General features: G+C 39.4%; 1 protein-coding gene across 3 annotated transcripts in view; it reads right to left on the bottom strand.

The window, feature by feature from the left end:
* The window catches only part of SHISAL1 (shisa like 1), an 82,737-nt gene that overhangs the window by 21,214 nt on the left and 40,414 nt on the right, over positions 1-21,109 (bottom strand). For all 3 annotated transcript variants that reach the window (XR_010785212.1, XM_066568430.1, XM_066568429.1), the window contains exons 3-4: positions 19,330-19,543; positions 12,319-12,636 (exon numbers count right to left, since the gene is read on the bottom strand). Coding sequence is in view for 2 of the 3 variants with exons in the window: in XM_066568430.1 (XP_066424527.1) it covers positions 12,319-12,636; positions 19,330-19,543 (532 nt within the window). In the remaining variant the exon portion in view is untranslated. The remainder of the gene's footprint in view (positions 1-12,318; positions 12,637-19,329; positions 19,544-21,109) is intronic.

Genomic DNA, 21,109 nt, shown 5'->3' with positions numbered 1-21,109 from the left:
TGCATAGAAAGGGGGCAGAACAGTGGAGGAGGAGGAAGGTGCCCAATTCCTGTGCTGGCCTCCAACAACCAGGGAGCCCCTCTGGGTGCTGGAACTGCTCCTCAGCCTCTGCACTTCATTTGGCTCAGGAAGCTACCTCCCCTTTCTTATTTCCATTTCCCTCTCCTAAGCATGAGCAATCTTCTGAGACAAGATGCATGTGCTGCTTCCCTCTGCCTTGCCAGAGGTTCAAATTGCTCCAGCTGCACAACCATCTATTTAGGAGGGAGGAATCTGTTTCAGCACTCAAGTTTTGAGCACCAAACCTGTGATTTAGCCCAGAGCTGCGTATTTAGTCCAAGTTAAATTAGCTTTTTTAGTTACCTCTGTACAATATAGGAGATTCTGTCATTTCTGGAAATAAAATACATATTAATGACATGTGAGAAATTTGTTTTAAATAGTCATTACTTTTACCAAGAGCTTTATTTTCTGCTCTCACTTTTCAGTATGAAGAGGGCTAGCCTTCTGATTCAGAGCTCAAGAGAAAACATGGAGTAATTACTGTGTTGAGAGCTTTCATTGTAGGATGAAAACAGTCATGTTTCCTGCAACTGTTCTTTCTATGTATGGTTTTCTTTTCTTTTCACAACTGAATTTGTGTGGCTTTTCTATCAGCAGGAAAACTTAAACTATTTATTTTAAAATAAGTTTCTGAAGATACTTCTATAAACAACACAGAACTGCTTTTTAACCTTAACAAAAGTATCAACAGCTAAAATCAATAGGAGTAATAGAGCCTTTGAAATTTAATATGGTTCCTGTTTGGCTTCCTGTTGTAGATCCAGTCAATGTTTACTTGCACATAATCATCCAAGCAATAAATAACTTTTAAGTTCATTTCTTTGCAGCTGGGAGCAGAAGGGCAACACCCACAACACCATCATTTGTTACAGCACTACACACTGGAAGCAATGTTAGAAAGGCAATTTTATGCAGAAATGCTTCTTCCCTCTTTCCTCTCCACCTTTTCCATGTAAAAAAGTGATAGGAGAAATTGAGGTGTGCTGTGATGTGGAAAGAGAAGAGGCCAAGGACCCTGGGCAATTTTAGCAGAGTACAAACGGCAAGAAAACAATTTTTCTTCTGTGGTTATCTGAGCTGTATGGCTGGTTTTACACAGAAACATGTTTTGACGCCAGTGCTGGAACTGTGACTGGTTTATTATTTTTAAATTGTCTCACAGCTGCATCTAGATATGGCTGTGCTGGGGCATCGAATGTCCTTTGCCTGCAACAGGAACTTTGGGTATGGCTCAGTGGCAGTGTATGATGCCTGCAGAACAGCCTTTCTTGAGCCACAGAGAAAGAAAAACAGTGCTTGGTTGGTGTCACAGAACTGAAGAATTACACTTGGTATGGCATGGTTTGAATGATAATTTACAACGTGTGGAAATTTTTTGTCGCATACCATTATGACTGCCAGTTGGTGGGTTATTCTTATTTTGTTCTAGGTTACTTTTCATTATTTGCCCCCCCTTTTCCTTTTTTTTTTTTTTTTTTTGCATCTGTGTGCACATTTCATATTGTGGATCTATTATATGCTAATTTTTTTATGACAGAAATTTAAGCTTCTTAGAGGTGCCCAGTGATAACTGCAGCTATCACGTGAGCACCTTAACATTAGAGGAGAAGCAGAAAGGCTGTAAGAATTCAGGATGATTAATTCCACAACAGCTTTTACATGCACACACTGTAACAGAGCCCATTGCTGGATGCTCTCTTGTCCGCTATAATCTCACAGCGCTTCCACACAAAAAGTTGGAAGCCTGTTACATACAAAAATAATTTTCACCTCTTCAGTGCTGCTACCAGCACTGGCTCTCTGAGCCCACAGAACCTGAGAGATGAGGACTGGGCAGGTGGTGCTGGGATGAGGCTTTGCCCAGAGATTCCCATTCTCTGGAGTGATTATGCAATCACTGCACAGTTCCACTGGCATCAGCAGCTATTATGCAGCAGCTGTATAATCAGGCATTTATTGGAAGAGGTAGGGAAGGAAGAAGGCCACATGTTTGTCCCCTGCAGTCCTGAATGGCAGAGGGTGATATAACTGGAGAAAAGCATCTTGTGAGTTTTGATGTGCAGCTGTTCGTTTGTGTTTTCTGACTGCTCAGTGAGCATGATCCGCTTGCCATGCTGGGATAATGTGATGCTTGCACCATGCCAACCCTCTGCAGCTGCAGGCTGGGGCAGAGGGGCTGGAAAGCTGGGAAAGGCCCTGGGGGTGCTGGGAACAGCGGCTGGACAGGAGCCAGGTGTGCCCAGGGAGGCAGGAGGCCAATGGAACCTGGGCTGTGCCAGCCCTGGTATGGCAGCAGGGCCAGGGCGGTGACTGTCCCCTGGGCTGGCACTGCTGGGGCCACAACTTGAATCTTGTGTCCAGTTCTGGGCCCTCATAAGACAGACTTTGAGGGGCTGGAGCAGCAGGAGGGGTTGAGGGAGCTGGGGGGTACTCAGCCTGGAGTAAAAGAGGCTCAGGGGGGACCTTGTTGCTCTTTATCTGTACCTGGAAAGAGACTGAAAACAGGTCAGGGTCGATTTCTCCTCCCAGATAATAAGCAATAGGGGAAGAGGAAGCAGCCTCAAGTGGCACCAGGGGAGGTTTAGGTTGGATATTAGGAGAAATTTCTTCACTGAAAGAGCTGCCAAGCACTGGCAGAGGGTACCCAGGGCAGTGGTGAAGTCTCCATCCCTGGAGGGATTTCAAAGCTGTGTGGATGTGGCACTTGGGGACATGGGTTGACAGTGCTAGTGGAATGATTGGACTCCATGATGTTAAGAGTTTGTTCCAGCCTAATGATTCTAAGAAAACTGATGTTGATGTAAATCTTCTGGGACTGCAGCCTCACCTGTTCCCCAGATAAATCACATTTTTGAAGACTTTTGTTCTCTTAGGGTCCTCAGTTTGGCCAGCTGTGCAGACCTAGCTTCCCATTCTTCCCACTGTTGCTTATGTTCCACCAGCTCCCTTGCCAATTTTAAAATCACAAGTAATGGGTGTTCTGCTGCATCTCAAGACATTTCCTTGATCAACTGCCAACTTTAAAAAAAAAGCACATTTGGAGGAGATAAATCCCACTGGCAAATTTCAGCTGGATAAACGACTTCTGTAAACTCATCTTCCAGCATAATGTCAAAAAAATTAATCAAGCCAGGCTTCCAAGCAATTTCATCCATCTTAAGATAGGTGGAATGAATAACCCCCTAGAAATGCCTCTTTCAATGTGTTAGTGAGGATAACTATTAGATACAGGATTTTTAGATAGCTAAATTGACTAAGTTTAATCCTGCTCTTTATCACCAGTAAGGATTTGTATAATTAGATCTTCCAGGTATTGGATATTTTTCTGTCTTTGTACAGTCCTCTACTATCTGAAATCTCTGGGCCATCAAGAATTTACAGACCAAGCTCAAATTGCCTTTTAATGTTCTTTTAGCCTTGAGCTTCTTTAACTCCATAGTCTGACAAACTTTCCAGAAGTCCAGTAAGTTCTGCAGCTCTCCCTGAATGCTTTCTCATCTGTCACAAGGATTTTTCCTGCTGCAGCCCTAGGGAAGGTGGTGTTTCCCTCTAGCAATCTCACACTACTCGTGAGACAACAGTTGCTTACTTCTAATTGGTATCTCCTCTCCATGAACTACAGAATTCCAAATTTGCTTGTTTAGCCATCATCCCACAATACTCTCAAAAATGCATCCCCAATTTTGTCTTCTTTTTGTTGTTTGTACAAACACTGGAGCTCTTTTTAATTGGGATGCCTATTTTTGTTATCCTGTAAGAGATTTCAGTGACTATTTAAAAAAATAAATTGAGTCAACTGTCATTCCATCATGTAATTTTCTTTAAAATGCCTTAAAATGCAAATCAGGCTGATGTTCTTCTGGCTGCTGTTAACTTCAGCAGCATGAGAGAAGTTTGGGAGGTTTTTGGTGAGTGAAAGGCTGATCTCTGGCTGCCTTCCATTCCAGTCACAATATCTTCAGAATGTTTTTAGCGAAGCTGTGCTGGGGATGAGCAGGTAACAGGTGCCAGCTTCAGCAGCTCCCTGTGACTCACCACTTTCCAAAGACTGTGAATGCAACTGAAAATTACTTTGCCTCCATCCTCTGTGTGAGTGACCAAAATCTGTAACAGTAATCAACACAGAATATACCTAGTGGCTGTTTAATTAATTTACTGTAATTCCTGATGAAGCTCCCTGCAGTTCCTTTTCCATGTGACAGCCAGCAGTGATTTCCAGCAGACAGGAGGCAGCCTGTGTGGTGTGTGCTCAGCAGAGGTCAGCTCAGAGACATGATCAGGTCATTAATACACACAATTCCTGTAACTAGGACAACTCCTTTGTGCATAAACTCCTCCCTGGTGTACCAGAGCACCAGTTCTTCAGGAAGGAAAATTGTGGGTGGAGCTTGCTCCCTTCCAGATTTAAGTCCCACAGTCATTTCTCTGCTGCGAGCTGCTGTGCACACACCTTTTCATCTCTGCCTTTAACATTTACTGTCAATAGCTCTGTTTCCCAAGTCATTCCACCTCCAAGATTCTCTGGAGCCTAAGTAAAGCCTCCCACTATACAGAAACACCAGGAAACAGATATTGGAAAGTGAAGTGAGGTAGCTTATCTCCACACATAACCACCTTCTACACACCTTTTTTGCATTCCTGTATATTATGATGGGTGCCAAGTTCCAACCAATTATTCCTCTGCTGCTGCTCTGTGCAGGCTACATAGTGTTGTGCTGATTAAACTCATCTCCAAGTTGTTTGAAGCAATGTGTCTCACTTGTTCTGTTTTGGGATCATGTTGTCACCTGAGGTGGGACTAACATTAGCAGCATTTCTAATTGCTTTCCAGTGACGTGTCATATTCCTGCCATTTCATGTCTTAAGCTGGTTTTATCTCCACAGCATTGCAAATTTCCAAGAAACTTTCTATGTGGATTTCAAACTCTTCTCAGGGGTATGTTTTTTTTCCTGCAGTGAATTGTAGGTGTCTGTGCATATTTATTTATGACAGTGTTGATCATGTAACTTTCCCAAAAGCTTTTAAGTGCCTGAAAATTGTTTGCTGATTGACATCAGTGTTCTCTCATGTCTCAATGAAGAGTATAATGACACAGACCTCAGTGCTTCTTGATCTATTTTGCTTTTGAGACCTAAACAGCCAAGATATGTCTGATACCTTGCTAATAATGAAAATCTGTGTCTAATTTCTGGTTCTTTTCTTTTAAGTTCTTTTTTTGAACTGTTCAGTGAAACATAATTACAAAAACAAGGTCATACAGACAAGTTTTAGCACTTCTCTGATGAAATGACTACTGTGGTTGTTTTCATTATGATCTCATCAGGGGACAGGGACAATAAAAGTAATGATATGGTAGATTCCTGACCTCAGCTCTCAGGGAAAATAATTGTCTGACATTGTTACCATTTACAGTCCCGCCTTCAGCATTGTAAGTTTCTGATTATTCCATTAATGTCTGATATCCCATAATATGCCATTGTTTCACACAGAAATTTTAGCTTACTTAAAAGATCTTCTGCTACCCCATAGAATGATTATTTATTATATATAGCTTTTTGCTTAATAATAACTCTTAATAATAATAATTTAACTTAATAATTTAACTTAACTTAAACTTAATACTATATAAATAATAAATAAAACTTAACTTAATAATAATAATAGGTCAGCACAGGATCTTCAGTACTCCTTGAGTTTAGGGAGTTACTTGTTTTTTGACATTCAAAATATACTTTGGGAGTTCCTTTTCCAAGGTGAAAGCAGTGGCATCTTACTTCAGAGACTCTTATCTTGTTTGTTCTTCCTTCTCACTTCTGTTAAAAGCACCAAGAGTATACATAGATAGTTGTTCTGGAGGTATTTTAAGTAGTTTCTGCAGCATAAACTACTGAAGATGGGCAATATCCTGTCTATATTTTTTTTTCTGTTTTATTTTTGAAATGCGTTTTTTTTCAGTTCAGAACAATGAATTAGACTAAATCTCCTACTTAGAAATCCTGTTGCCCCTTCGCATAAAGTAAGGATTGTCTGTTTAAATCATTAACTCAGCTTCTCAACATCTCCCCTTTTATTCTTTCTATCCCTCGAAAGATCTTTGGCTGATGCTAAAGTTTCTCTGTTGTATTTCAGAACCCAAGTGAGGATGTTATTTTATTTTTCTGTGCATATTTAAAATGTGTAAAACATTACTCAATTACTGTTGAGCATCTAGCACCTAAGAGGATGCTAGGGGTAGGACTTCTGTAACTATCAAAATATTTATAGTCTTTTAAAGTTTACTGGTTCCTATTGTGACAGAGGAGATGGAATTGGTTGATACAGTTTGGGATGTCAAACTCCTTCCTGTGTGATGCTACAGTGTTGTGACGCAGTAAAACTGTGGCTTAAATGGAGTGTTCTGATTTCACATAAATTTTATGCTGCTATCTGCTACTTCAGTAGTGTCATTCCATAACTGTATCATGGGGATGAGGTAATGATCGCACTGCAAAAAATTCTATCCAGAAAAAGATGAGAAATAGATTATGAAATTTAAATATGGAAGATTTTCAGCTCTGGTTTCCAATAATTTTACTAGATGTCATTTCTCAGTATGAAGAGTTCATTCAGCAATAGTACTCAGATAACCTTTTAACCACTCACTTTTGAGTGAGTTACTAATTACTGTTTTCTCACACTTCATTATCATATTTAAGTTAAACTGCTTCAACTGTACAGTCCCTTTAAAAGAAAGATTTTCTTGAAGCTGATAAATGCAACAATCCCAACTCAATGAAAAGGCTGAGAAACAGATGTAACAGGGAATATCAATAAGCCCACATGCCACGAATTTGAAGTTAAGGATGTAGAGAAATCAGTATGGGGTCTATAATTTACAGAGCCAGAGGAAAAGGAGAATATGGAATGAAATTAACAATGTGTACTACATATGTATCAACAAAAGATGCAGTTTGTGCATATCTAGGTACACAAAGACTTAGATTGAACTGGACAAAAACCTTGCACATTGGCTTAACTTCACATGCTAACAGTGACTTTCTGAACACAAGGAAGAAAGGAAGCAGGCACTCAGTAACTTGAATTATTTAAATGGAAATGATAAAACTAAAATCTCCCAATTTTTGCATGTTGTATCGAGGCAAGCAAATAAGACGTGGAGCACTGCAGATTTTGAGGTGTTTGGTTCCAAGCCCACTGTGTCTTTGTGCTGTTGGCTTCCTGCCCTGATGTGCTGGTTTGGGTTGGGGTAGAACTAATTTCTATTTTAGCATTTATGCAGTTCTCAGCAAGCAAGGTAAGAATATTTAGAAGAAAATACATTCAGCATTATCTCTTATTCTAACCCAATATATTCCAAACACATTGGAGGCCCACAGATAATGGTAGATGTAGCCTTACACACTTACCTAATCTTTGTAACCAAACAGATTTTCTAGGTGATGTCAATTCCCAGAGAGTTCTTTCAAAAAAGCACAATATAAGTTTTAAATTTTTTTTTCATCATTTAAAAAAACCCAAATTACTCATGCTCTGACTTGCCAAATTTAGTCTAACATAAAGTCTATGTAGGGGCTCTAAATAAAAAACTATGCTTGGTCCTATGAAGCAAAATTCTGCATCTTTAAAACAGCATCATCCTATTGCTGTTCAGTGAAGTAATTCTGCAAATGTGAGGCTGAGATCTTATTTACCTAAAATTGAAGGAGGCAGCTTTTTTCCCTTGTTACTGTAAATAATTATATCAAGAGCAGCCTCTGCACTAACTCCTCCCACCACAATGGCTCATGATTTTGGTGGACTGTGTGCACAGTGACCCACTGCAGCACCAATGTCTCATCACACAGGCAAGATTGCAGCTCCTACAAGTCACTGAAGGAAGCACTGCAGTGATAGCCTACATCCTGTTCCAAAATCTGCTATCAAAGCAAATTCTTTCACAAGATCTTTTTAGCCACCAGGAAAATATTCATGCGGTTTTGTATAGTTGCTGAGGACATGCTCAGTTACCTGCTGGCTCCCAAACTCTGCCAGTATTTTTATAGGCTTTATTCTCTCTGGTGCTTTGGTAGTCATCTGAAGAGGTGTCAAGTAGCAGGTGAATAGCAGCAGGCTAGAAACTATTCTATTTGTTGTCCGAAAGACCAAGTGCCCCAGAGGAATTCACAGCAAAAGCAGATTCCAGCATTTAATAAGGGAAAGTAAAATAGACTTGCCTTTGCCTAATCCATTCCAGCTGTGTGAAGGAAATAACAGGGGCTAACCCTGCTGGGCTGCTTCTTTCCTGATTCTAGCCAAGCAGCAGGTTTCTGAAACTGAGAGTCACGGAGCACGTGTGTGATCACAGGCAGTGCCTCTGCCTGCTGTTGTGCAGAAAGGCAAAGAACACAGAAGCAAATGTTGGACTTCAGGACAGTATTTATTCCCTGTGATTTGCATCCTTGATGGAGGTAAGGAGGAGTTTAACATCAGCAGAGCAAGGCTGAGGGATCAGGTCTTCCTCTCACATCCAGAACAAAACACAGCCACAGAGGACCTGGAGGAATTCTGCCAGGCTGCCCTGGCCCACGCTTCTTAATGTGATCTTCCTCTTTAGTCTGTTTTAATTATTATTAATTAACAATATTCCCACAGTTGTGAGAACAAGTTGTTTCAGCAGTCAGGATTTCAATTCCCCAACTGGCAATATTCCATTTTATTGCCTCCCTGGCTTTTACTTTGCTGAGCAGTAGAAATAATTTGCCTGCTGCTTGCTGCAGTTCCATTTGCAGGTGTAAAAGCTTGCTCAGGTAACCAGACTGCAGGTTCTCCCTCGGGCCAGGGAGTGTGGAGGGCCCAGCTCATGCTCTGAAGGATCACCACGAGAGAAGGCACAGCTGTATGAGCTGTGTGAGCTCAGTCACTGTGGGCTGTGCTGGCGCTGGGGTTGCAGAAGGTGCATCCACCATGACCTTCCGCCCACACAGGCCTTGGGCAGCCCTCAGGTGGTTTTCATACTAAAGAAGAAATCAGCATTAGTTGGGCTGCAAAATCCACACACTACAGGATGAAGCAAACCCATTTAGTCCGAATGGGGTTGGATGCTCCTGAGATCAATGATTTTCCTTCCTATCCTGGCATGACACTGCAAGAGCAGCCAGAAGCTTGCCTAATGGATTCCAGACCTCTTTACTTATAATAATATTATGGCTATACATGGTTCTCTTTGTCTCAAGTAAACAATGAAGTGATCCACTATGACAAATGTTTAAACATCAGAGGGATGGTTCTACCCAGTCTATATTATAATTTGCTTGATTTTTCCCTCTGACATACCCAATTCATTGCCAATTCATAGCACTTAAACTAGGGCAAGGAAAGAAATGCTGAAATAAAAACCAATTACATAATTTTTTTGATCCAGGAAGATCCAAAAACTACTTTACAAGCTATAGGTTAATCCTGACATCCTTCTTGGGACAGTTCCTTACACTGTCAGTTCTCTGCAGTACTGGGATTTGCATGTCATCATGTAGTGTCTTATAGAATGGGCATATTTTTAGCTGTGCTCAGATGAATGTAGTACAGGAAGTTAACAACTTGAACAACATCTGTCATCACAAAAACTTGAAAACTTGTTTGGAAATGTTTTTAACTGTATTTAAGTTTTTTATGCCTGGGGGTATATCCATACCTGTCAGGATTCAAAGATCTATTCTGATCTATTCTGCATCCTTAAAATGCTCATCTGTACACAGGAACCATTCTTACGGTAGGATATCACACACACACATATATATATATACACACACACACACAGTGTGTTTGTGAAGTGCTAAAGAAAAACACTTGTTTTCCCTGCAGACAGAAGAGCTGGGATAAGTTTAGGACACGTTAAAATGGCAACATAAACTGAAAAGTTGATTTTTTTAGACTGGAAACCTGGTGTGTTACCAAAGCAGGTGTCATAATCTAGAATAATGGAAATTCAGGTAGAAAATGTAAAACAGGTCTTTTAATAGACTCAGTGATTTTAAAAATGGGGATGGAAATTACAAATCCAGTAAGTGTTCACTTCTTCACTGATAGTATGGTTACATTTTGAGAAGACAGTACTGAGGTCATTCATCAAATATAGACTGCAGCAGAAAATCAGACTCTGAAACTAAGCTTAACTTCTGTAGGTCAAAATTATCATATTTTCATCTATATAACCTGCAGATTATCTAAAAGAGAAATAAATAGCCAGGCAACCCACTCCCCACTGTTTTAGCAATTGCTATAGTACACAAATCTGTCATTTTCTGAGGGAGCTGTTTACTCAAAATCCTCTTTTGCATGCTAAACATCTTGCCTGTGATCACCAGTGCCTATTGCTATTTCTTCTGTATCCAACTCACACTGAATCATCTGTGCTCTTGGTTCAGAGGCTCTAAGTTCCAAAAGCTGCAGGTTACAAGAATGAAAATATAGAAGCTAGTGTAGTGTTTTACATGCTGAAATACAGGGGATAAATAGGGTTTTGATAAGGAAGCATCTACTTATTTCTTCCACTGAGCAAGGAAAGGACTAGGGGAAAAGAACAATTTTGTGGAAGCTGAGGGGAGCACAAACAGCTCACTGGGGAAGAAGTGAGTGTTACTGGAGTGGCTTATCAATGCTCATCTCCTGCCAACATAGGACAAGGAGCATATGGGATGTGCTCACCTGATCCTAACATACATGGCCTGCTTAACGCTTTGGGAAAAGCAAAGAAACAGAACAGGAGTCAGTCATGAGAGGTGACCAGGAATCAAGCCTTCAAGAATATTGAATAGTTTCAATTTATAATGTTAGAGCAAACTAATAGTACATAAATTAGCAGATGCAGTCATTTTTGTACATGTACACACACATGTTAAGCCAGGATACCATTACTGTACTACAAATGTAGTTCTTAAATTACGTGGCAATTTTAACTGGAGACTGGAAAATCAATGTGCAAAAAAGCTGGAAGAATTAGAGCAAGGAAAAAGGAAAGAGGAAGTGAAAAGGAGAAGGCTCACAGCAAAGCACAAGGAATTCTCTCTAGCAACCTCAGCCTCTTCTGTTTGAGCAAGCACTGCTGGAATGGTCCTTCAGTCTGATCTGCACTGGATACATCCAGGACTGGCTCCAGTGCCAAGCAACCTCCTCTATCACTGAATTAATCATCACTTCTTTCCCTATTGCAACAAATCTTTATCTCTATGTGCTCTCTATTTACACTTAAAGGGCAAATGATGAAAGCAAAGGACCATTACTGTTACCATCCCATCTGCAACCCAGCGATACCCAAAGGTTTCAGACTGACATCAGTGCTGAGGCTTCATGTGCTCCACAGCTCTGGGAACTGCTGTCATCTTTTTCACCCTGCACATTCTTAGATCACTTAATTTCGCCAAAACTCAACACTCAGCCTTCTGGAACTCTTCTAAAACACAGTGGTGACTCGGTACTCTGCATCCTTCCAAGTACTACTGCTTTCTTGGTAAGAAGAAAAGTCTCTGCCTTTCTTGACACCTTTTTCAGAGAAATGTTTTACTCAGCTCTCTCCCTTTGCTTTCATCTTCCTTGCAAAACAAGTCCTAAATAATTCAACGTCATTTTGTATGTGGCTGTGTTTAATTTTTTCTATTTATACTGCAAGCTCTGCTTGCTCCCTTAGATCTGCCTCCCTTTTGGTCTGAGGGGTTTTGTTGGAGGTTTTGTCTTCCTTTCACAGCATTTAACCTTACAGTAGCCTACTTGTGTCACTCTGTCAAATGAGATCAAGCAAAGCTTTTTTGGCTGTGCATATAAAAAACTAACCTGGTTTTAATGTTGTTTCTGTGTCTCATGCCACAAATAGAGAGGATTTGTGACATCTCACATGGAAACTATCCCAACGTCACTATAAATAAAGTCTTTTAAAACCAGAGCAACAGATAACACATAGCAATTAGTCTTTGAGACCAGAACTACTTTTATAGCTGATGCAGATTTGTAGTTTGTTTGCATGACATAGTAGTAAAACTGTTCAGCACAGAAAGATGACAGCACCTGTTTCTTCAAGAAAAGGATTAAAAGATGACTTAATATATTTCAGAGTAAGACATTACTCCTAAACAGTAATTCAATAAGACAGGTCACGATGTAAATAATTACGCGCTAGAAGTGGTGCTGTTCAGCCTGAATTCACAGGCACTTCCAAACACAGGGGACTATTCACACTTCAAAACAGCAAAAGAATATATCTCAGTATGGCTTTGCTTACTTACCAGGCAGATGTACTCTGAAAAGACACCAGGGGTGGGCTTAAAGCATCTCCTTTTAAGGTGTGTACTGTCTGTGATGTTCGAGGCTGGGGCTGAGTTTGAGGCTGTGTCTCTGGCTGAGGCTGTGTCTGTCTTGGGTCCTGAGCTGAATTAATCCATCGACTCTGGCCCGGTGTCATCCACTTTCCATGGATTCCCCAGCGGGCCAGGTAAAATTTGCAAATATCATAGTTCATTGAAGAGTAATATAAAAGGTCCAGTATCAGTAAGATCACCACAAAAAAGCCATAGATCCACACTCCCAACAGTGCACTGTAGTTGCTGTGAAAGGAAGAAAAGGGACAACAACTATCTCTCAGTAGTGGTCACTGCGTTAGTTCATCAAGGTTGTTTGTTTCATTAATTATTTATAGACGTCTGAAACAAAATATTGTTCCAAAGCACATGTCTTTAAAATTAAGCTATTTTTTCAATATGAATACTGCTATAAGCATGGTTTTTAGTAACTAAATCTGCCTGTCTTAAAAAACTTTTTGTCCTTCTCATCTGTCCATAGGCTTTCCAGAGTGGCTGCTAAAGAGACCTCTTAATATGGCTGGCAATAAATTTTAGGAAGGAAGAACATTGGCAAAATAATGTTAGACAATGCACTTCACAGGAAGGAAAATATGTACAACACTGAGATGTATATATTGGTATATTTATAATGTGTATATATAGATAAAGGCCATGGCAATTATATGGTGCAGAGAGCTGTAAATCTGTGACAGATGACTAATGGTATTAAAAGAAAGGGGGGAAAAACAGGAGGAAAAAGTGTAAGGGGTCAAAAACATGGAGATCAAAAAGGGGAAGAAGTGCTAATGCCCTGCTGGAGATGAAGTATTATTAAAAGAAAAATGACTGTCAGGTGTAAATGCAGTTTGGATTGGAAACTGTGTGAGTGGGGAGAATGAGATCAGAACTGAGATGGAAAGAAATGTATAAAAATGAGATTGTTAAGTAGAAAGAAAAAAAAAGGCTGATCTAGACCCATGAGCTAATGTGGAAGTACATGTACTGGAGACTATAAAACCAAGAGGAAGCTGAAGGGATGTTAGTGAAAAATGTCATTAGGAAGGCAGTCTCAGAAAAATTATATCCAAGTCATAGGTGGGCAGCCCACATCTGCATGGAGCTGAACTCAAAGCTGAACACACACACAACTGTGCTCTCCTGTGCTTTCCTTTCACAGCCAGTCAGAAAAACTTGGAGGAAATCATATTTTTTTAGGACATTGGTCAAAATGGAAGAGCTTCAAGAAGAAAAAAAAAGGATGAGAAGACATGCAAGGCAGGTATTTTGGTATTTTAAAAACATGTCCTCCAGCCTTTCTGGATCAAAATATTTCAAGTCTCTGCTTTGAACTTTCATTTCTATTTAAACTATTGTATGACTCTTCCATTTTATACTTTTAAAAAAACAGGATTTGAAACAAGAAATCAGAACTTTACTGTCTGTGTTGCTGTCTGTCAGCACTTCAAGAGAGTGATTCTTCCTTTCAGGGAATGATTTTTCCACTACACAGCTATAATGCCCTTAGATTAAATGAAGTTCCATTTTAAATAACTAAGTAACAAAAGGAAGGTCCAAGCTGTTAATGGCTCACTTCCTGTATAACTTTAGGACTACACAAGCCTAGAATTAAAATTAAAAAAAAAAGAAAGAAATCAGAACATTTCCAGAAGGATTAGAAGTAGGCAAATTTTAATGTTCTGAAAACCCTTAACTCCAGAGTTTTAACTCTGCTAAACTTACACATGCAAGCCTAATTTCACACAACAGAGGGTAGATCTTAGTAATGCACTAAAATCTGCAGTTCAGGCCCTTAAGAGTAAAACAGGACCTGGTTAATCCAGGCTTCTCAGCAGTGCTGTTCTTGACTTCCAGTGGATTTAGTCCTACTGGGGGTAAATTCTTCTATTTTCTGTTAACATAAATAAAATGCAAGCAAAAGCTGGAAAAGTCAGGAAGAAATGCATTTGGATAAATCCCATTCTTGCTCATTATTACTTCCAATAGGACCCATTTTGCTTACAGGTGAGCTGTATTTGACCCACACTTAATAAACATATTTGTTTTGGCAACAATGTGAGAAGCAAAAACATTCCTTCTATTTAACTCAAAAGAATTTTGTTTTGTATTTTGGGTATTTAATTTTATCCACCAAAATTTTGACTAGTGAAAATTAGAGGTATTTTGAGTGTTTCAATTTAAAGCAGTACTTTAATAATCATGCCAATATGTAAGCTATTCATCTGCTCCTCCTAAAAAACATCTGTTTCTCACAAGTACAAAAAATGAAAGGCTGCTTTATATTAATTAACAGGCAATGGGACAACAGCACTATCAAGAGCCTTGTGAAAAATCACAAGTAAAAATAGTAAGTAGTATGTTTAGTATGCAGAAGGATATTCCATACATTGATACCTTCTGTTTCTCCAACTATTAAGGTGGAAGAAAATGGCAGTTTTTCTGATGGCTACTAATAAAAATGAAAACTGACCTGCAAATCAAGATGTCCTCATTAGAAAATAAACAATCTTATTTACAGGGATTAACAGTAAGGCCAGAAACACAGAAGAGAACTCAAAATCCAAAAACTTCTAGGACTTGCTCTCATTTCACTGACCTGAATGATTTGTCAGTTTATTCTTGCAATCTGGTTTTCCTGGTCTTTCTTTTAATTTTTACTAAAACTGAAGTGTGAACAGATTCTAAATGTGCTGAGATTGAAATTATAGAGTTTGTTCCATTACAGGGTGTATCAAGTTGCATCCATCTCATTCATTCACTTTTTGAGACAGATAACAAGCTGGTTATGACTAGCCTATATCTTTTTAGTAGATTTTCTTGAGTTTTATGTGCAGAACAGGAACAAAAAATAACTCATTTGGGAATTCAGGTTTGAAAAAGCCAACAAATCTGAACAATTGCAGGCTGAATTCTACAGCTGCAGAGTTTAAATGTGGGCAGATGGTCATGGAAATAGTTCTCTCCTGTTCTACTGAAAAGGCGCAGTTCCTTGGATTAGTAACAATAAGGGCTGCCCCTAGGAAATGCAAGGTTACAGCTTTGGTGCTGAGGAAGCCAGTGCAGTTTTTGCATCTACACTTAAATGAGATTTCCCCCCCATTTTTCTTTTATAATTATCTCCAGGCCTTTGTCCAATCCTGGGTTTTCCAGAGGAATCTGTTCCTGCCGTACATGAAAGGTCTTCCCTGCCAAATTACATATTTTTGCAACAGCTGGTAGTGGGATTGATGATTTTTTTTTTCTTTCTTGTAAAGATGACTCTCTGAGTACTATTTAAGCAAATACCATTTCTGCAGGGGACACAGTACCTGGAGAAAGATGGTGCTGTTCTGTTCTCACAGTGCTTTGGGTGCCAGTGTTGGAATGAGGTGTGCAAAAGCGATTCCACACTGACAAACCAAACTAAGAGATAAGCAAAACCATGGATACACTACAGACTGCCAGACTATTGCTGCAGTAGCAGATTAAGGACCCCTATCATAGTGGTACAACTGATAATCTACCAAAATATGCACAACAAAAAACCTGACTATGAAAACTAGACAAACTAGGTTCTAGTGAATACTATTTTTAAGAATAGCTGAACAATTTCTTAGATGGTTTTAAGGGAAAATACTTTGGATTAAAGAGCTTTTCCTGTCTGTTAGACATAAATTTTATTTCTATATTTAATACTAAATGAGTTATTCACTATATTTAATACTAAATAAGTTTAGTAATTCTATATTTAATACTAAATCAATTATTCAAAAATATTATAGACCGATTAATTTGCATGATTGCAAAGATCAATACTCCCGTATTTTCCTTTTATAAAAAACATATAAATATCGTGTTACAGTAATGGAAAAATGTAAATACATGTGGCTATAGTTGCATTGTGGGACTGGTGAAGACAAATGTGCCTTTTGAGCTGTGCCACATCAAAGAAGTCTCAAGTCACTTCATTAACTTTTTCCCTCAACTGTATTATAAAACAAGAAATTTGTTTTGGTGATCACAAGAATGGCTAAGGGGGAAAATAAACCAAATAATAATATTGAAATAAACCAAGCAATAATGTTGAATCACTCTTCCCTGAAAACTATATTCCGTTTTTTTAAAGTTCATTGCCTTTCCCATATCTTAAATTATTCTCCCTTGCCACAGTCCAATAGGTTTCATTAGATTTTTTTTCAGTGGTGTGTGAAATTAGATCTAAACAAAGAGCTGACTTTGTCACTGTAAACTGAAGCCTGGAAGCATTAGAATCCAAATTATTGTGTACAATAGATAAAGTCAGAGTATTACTTAAGAAGCTTTTTGCAATGTTTTTAATGTAGGCACATATGGTTTTCTTCTTTCTGTTCCTTCTAAAAATACCAGGGAGCTTTCTACCAAAATCACTGAGCTCAGGGTGTGGAGATCTCTCCTGTCTGTCTTACTCCATGGATGGAGTTTTACATAGGAAGCAGCATTTCTTCATTTTCCTTCTCCTGAGAGACTAATCAGAAGTGATGTTTGAGGAACAAGGCAACACCAATTCCATTCCTGCACTTACCTACACTACAGCTCCAGAGGCTTTTTACTGTATCCAGTAGGATGTCACATACCTTTGCAAAAGTTCACACACAGCTGATGCCCCTAGGAAGTCCTGGACTGGATGGTAAATAGTCTGCAGGTGGTTCTCAACTACAAGTCTTAGCAACAAAAACTACATGGGTACCTCTTTCTCCATCACAATTGAACAAGTTGACTTTTAAAAAATAGTTCTATATGAAAACTAATATAATGCTTTTGCTCTAAATATTTTTATCAAAATAAATGCTGTAGTTCACAGAATACCAAAGTATTTTTTTTTCCAAACTGCTTGCATACACAACAGCCCTGTGATGTGAAGACCCCTGGATTTATTTTTCCAGGAGTGTGTGCACATGCGCAGATGTGAGCAGGCAAACAACGCTGGAGGCAAAGAAATGCTCTGCGTCCCAGGGAATCTTTTGCAATCAGCCTGGACCTGTTCCTCTGCCTTGGAAAGGCTGGTTGCCCTCTACATTCCAGGTTGCTGGTGAAAGGAAGGGCAAAAGAGCCTTCCCTGAGTAAGCTCTGGCCATGACTACACAGAGGAGCTGCTGAGACACTGGGAAAAGCCTGAAGCATTGGCTTAGTGCTTGTCAGAACTGCCTTTGATGGTAACATCCCGACCTCTGCGAGATAGGGTGGTCGGCAGTGCTGATGCAAGGTTTACAGAACAACACAGCAGGAATAAAACAAATTTGCTGTGTGCAGGACAAAGACCTGGAAAAGCATAGGGGCAACAGCCTCACGAGCCCATTCTTGAGGCTCATTTTACCACTCTAAGTGTGCAGCAGATTCTAGCTCTGTCTGTGACTGCCTGCAGAGCCCTTCTGTTCTGAGAGTCTCGTGAGACCTCTCTGATATCCAGGGCTGCTGAGGGAGCAGGGCCACCCCAGTACACAGAGGGGCAGCACACCCTGGTTTTTTAGCATATGTAGAGCACACACTGTGTATGAGCACTGGGGCTATAAACCCCACCTGGTTGCCTGGAACTATTTATGTTGCCAGATTTGGGGAGCTCCAGGCGAAAGCTGCTGGATTGTCTGGGCTGCACAAAAGGTGGAGAAAGTGGATGGTCTTTAAAAGGCTTGGTCTTACAGTATCTTCCCAGCGTTCTGTGTGATCTGCTCTCATGATCCCAGATCCACTACAAAGCCAAGGCAAGAAAATTTCACCTGAAGGATGTAACTGCACATAAAGTAATACAACAGTATAGATCCACATTGATTTAAAGATATCTTATATGGGTAGAGTCTATTTTTGTCTGTCTTTGCAGGTGATTGAAACATTAACAACCAGTAAATTTAGAGAATGCAACTTTATGTCTATGCAAGACTGAAATTTCTCTGGGCAGCTCTGTGTGAGAAGTGGGTGTTAAGGAAGGCAATGCTTTGCTGACTCCTCAAGCTGAGCACAGCTGCACACAATGAATTAGACCAGCCAGCATCCATATTCCAGCACCATCATCTCCTAACAGCCCTCCACCTGCACCCATTGGGGTGAATACAACAGATCAATTGACTGGCACCACAGAAAACACCAAAATCCTCTTGTGAACAACAATCCATACACTGGGATTCCACCTGTCTTTAATCTGCTCCTTCCTTGTCCTGCAGAGGCTGAATACCAGAATAAAATGGCAGAGAAAGCAGATTGATCAGAATTCGATCTTTGGGGTTACACCAAGGGAAATCACAGCTGATCAGTGCAGCCAGAATGTCAATACTAAATAGCAAACTGACCACAAGGGAAGATTTTGTTCCTGTAAATAGATATTCAGTAACAAAGATCTATTTGCTACTTCCTACTTCTTTATAAATAAAAAACTTACAGACATTCATTCTGGGGGACAGCAGAACATGGAAGTACCCCAGGTAACAGGCAAGGAGACCACACAATGTTGGTCTAAAAGCAAATACATTCCATTCCCCAAGGCTAGTGATTTGTTACAAGAGATCAAGATTCAAAAACATCAGGGATTCCAAAAAGGGCATTTGGGTTGATATGGAAAATGTCAGCTCACTTCCCCTCTCACCTATAAACAGCTTTGGGGTTTATTTTTACCGATGCACATTTAAACATAGTTTGGATCAAATTAGGGTCAGGGAAAAGACTTTTCAAACTTTTATATGTAACTTTTTATTTGTCACATTTATATGGAACTTTTACTCTCCTTGCAATGTTTATAGCCCATGTCAAAGCAAAGAAAGCAAAGCTGAAATATTCTTTCTTTTAGGAGCTCTGCAACAACAAAAAACCTTTCAGTAATGGTTTTCTGTATATGCAATTATTCTAATTGCTTCCATCATTAAGTGCACCTCAGACTCTGTTATTAGACCAGGAACAGTTTGGTGAGGAGTACTTTAGAACTCATTTACTTACTTATGCATATATCCATCTGCATTCCCTGTTAAGTTCATCTGCATAACAGTCTGAAATTCTGTCTCATTGCAGCAATATTTAAACACTGTGTTGTTATGGTGACAGCAAAAGATGTAAGATTTATTGTCAGAAAGACGGGGGCAGTGAAAACCAAAGTGGTAGCGACCTTTGTAGTCCGTGTACGGCTCGCAGACCCGAAAATGTGCGGACAACACTGGAAAACAAAAACAACATTGGCTTTGTCAGTCACTTCTGTTATCTCCATCTTATCAACTCTCATTTTTCAAGGCTAAACAACTGTTGCTTGATTTCTGAAAAACATCAGTAATACAGAACTTTCAATGTTTTAACATTTAGTACTTAAAGGTAACCATGTTCAGACTTCTGTTGTATTTTGAGTTTTGTTGTTTCTATGTTTGATTATCATTGTTTGTTTTAAGGGAAGGGAGTAATACCCTCTATGTTAAGAGGCACAAAAGTATTTAGGGAAATTTTTTCATACTACTGTTCTAGTTATAGTGATATCCATAATGCACAACAATGTTCATGCTTGATACTCCTGGGACGACTTAATAAAAACAAAACATCTGTGTAGAAACTGCAATGAAAGTTTGATGGCACTTGGTTTACTGTTGCTGATTTCTTTTCTTCTTCTCTAAAGGTCAGTCTTTGATAAGGAAAAGTCTATCAGAAACAGTCATTACAAACAGTATAACAAATATGAGCAACTTTGAATTTGCAAACAGACAGAACTAATAAAATCCAGGTGTTCCTGGGAGTTCTTACATTTCTTCTTTAACAAGTTCTCATGTAAAGTGTTTATTACAGCTCTGAGAATATTTTTCTTTTTTGCAGTCCTGTATCACACTGATTTCACCATCACTTTTACTGGGGTAAAAAAAGAAGCTGTCCACTGATACCCTTTTCTCATCTTGGTTTCCCTGAGTTTCTGAGTTTTTCAGTTGTGCAGAGGGACAGGGTAGAAATCCCTTCCAAAATGGTTGTAAGCAAACATATGCAGCTTCCTGAAAGACTTTTATATTGTATTTGCAGAGAATGCCCCAACAAAGGCAGGGATGATAAATCTGAATCTATGTTCTCAGAAGGCTAATTTATTACTTTATGATACTATATTATATTAAAGAATACTATACTATACTAAAGAATACAGAATGGATACTTACCCAATGCTAAAAAGATAATAATGAAAACTAGTGATTCTTTCCAGAGTCTCAACACAGCTTGGCCCTGATTAGCCAATGTGTCAAAACAACTCACACCAGAATCCAATGAAAAAATCACCTGTGGGTAAACAATCCCCAAGCACATTCCACATGAGCACAACACAGGAGAAGCAAATGAGATAAGAATTGCTTTCCTTTTCTCAGAGGTGTCTCATCTTCCCAGGAGAAAAATCCTGGGCAAAGGAATTTTTTCAGAGAATGTGAATGCCACACTTTTAGGAGTCAATGTTTGTTTCCACATTCACAGTTTGTGTTATGGTAGGCCTTACAAGATCATTTAAGAGTACATGTATGCAGACATCCCAAAGGACTTAAGCTCTAAGGAATGTGAAACGTGGAAGCTGAGTCTGAATCCTCTCAGCAGTGAAATGTTTGTTCTTTGGAGAACTGAGGCTCAGCAATGATGTGGGCAGCTGCAGTTCATAATGTTACACCAATTAATAAATGATCTATTCACTTTGGACTGACTGAATTAACTCTTGTAATTTGGTGCATGAGTTTTCTATCAGTTCACCAGTACAAGAGGTTACACATAA

The sequence above is a fragment of the Molothrus aeneus genome, chromosome 32, assembly GCF_037042795.1.
Source record: "Molothrus aeneus isolate 106 chromosome 32, BPBGC_Maene_1.0, whole genome shotgun sequence".
Lineage (NCBI taxonomy): Eukaryota > Metazoa > Chordata > Aves > Passeriformes > Icteridae > Molothrus > Molothrus aeneus.
The sequence above is the reverse complement of the archived record's forward strand: the minus strand, read 5'-3'. Positions and strand labels throughout refer to the sequence as shown.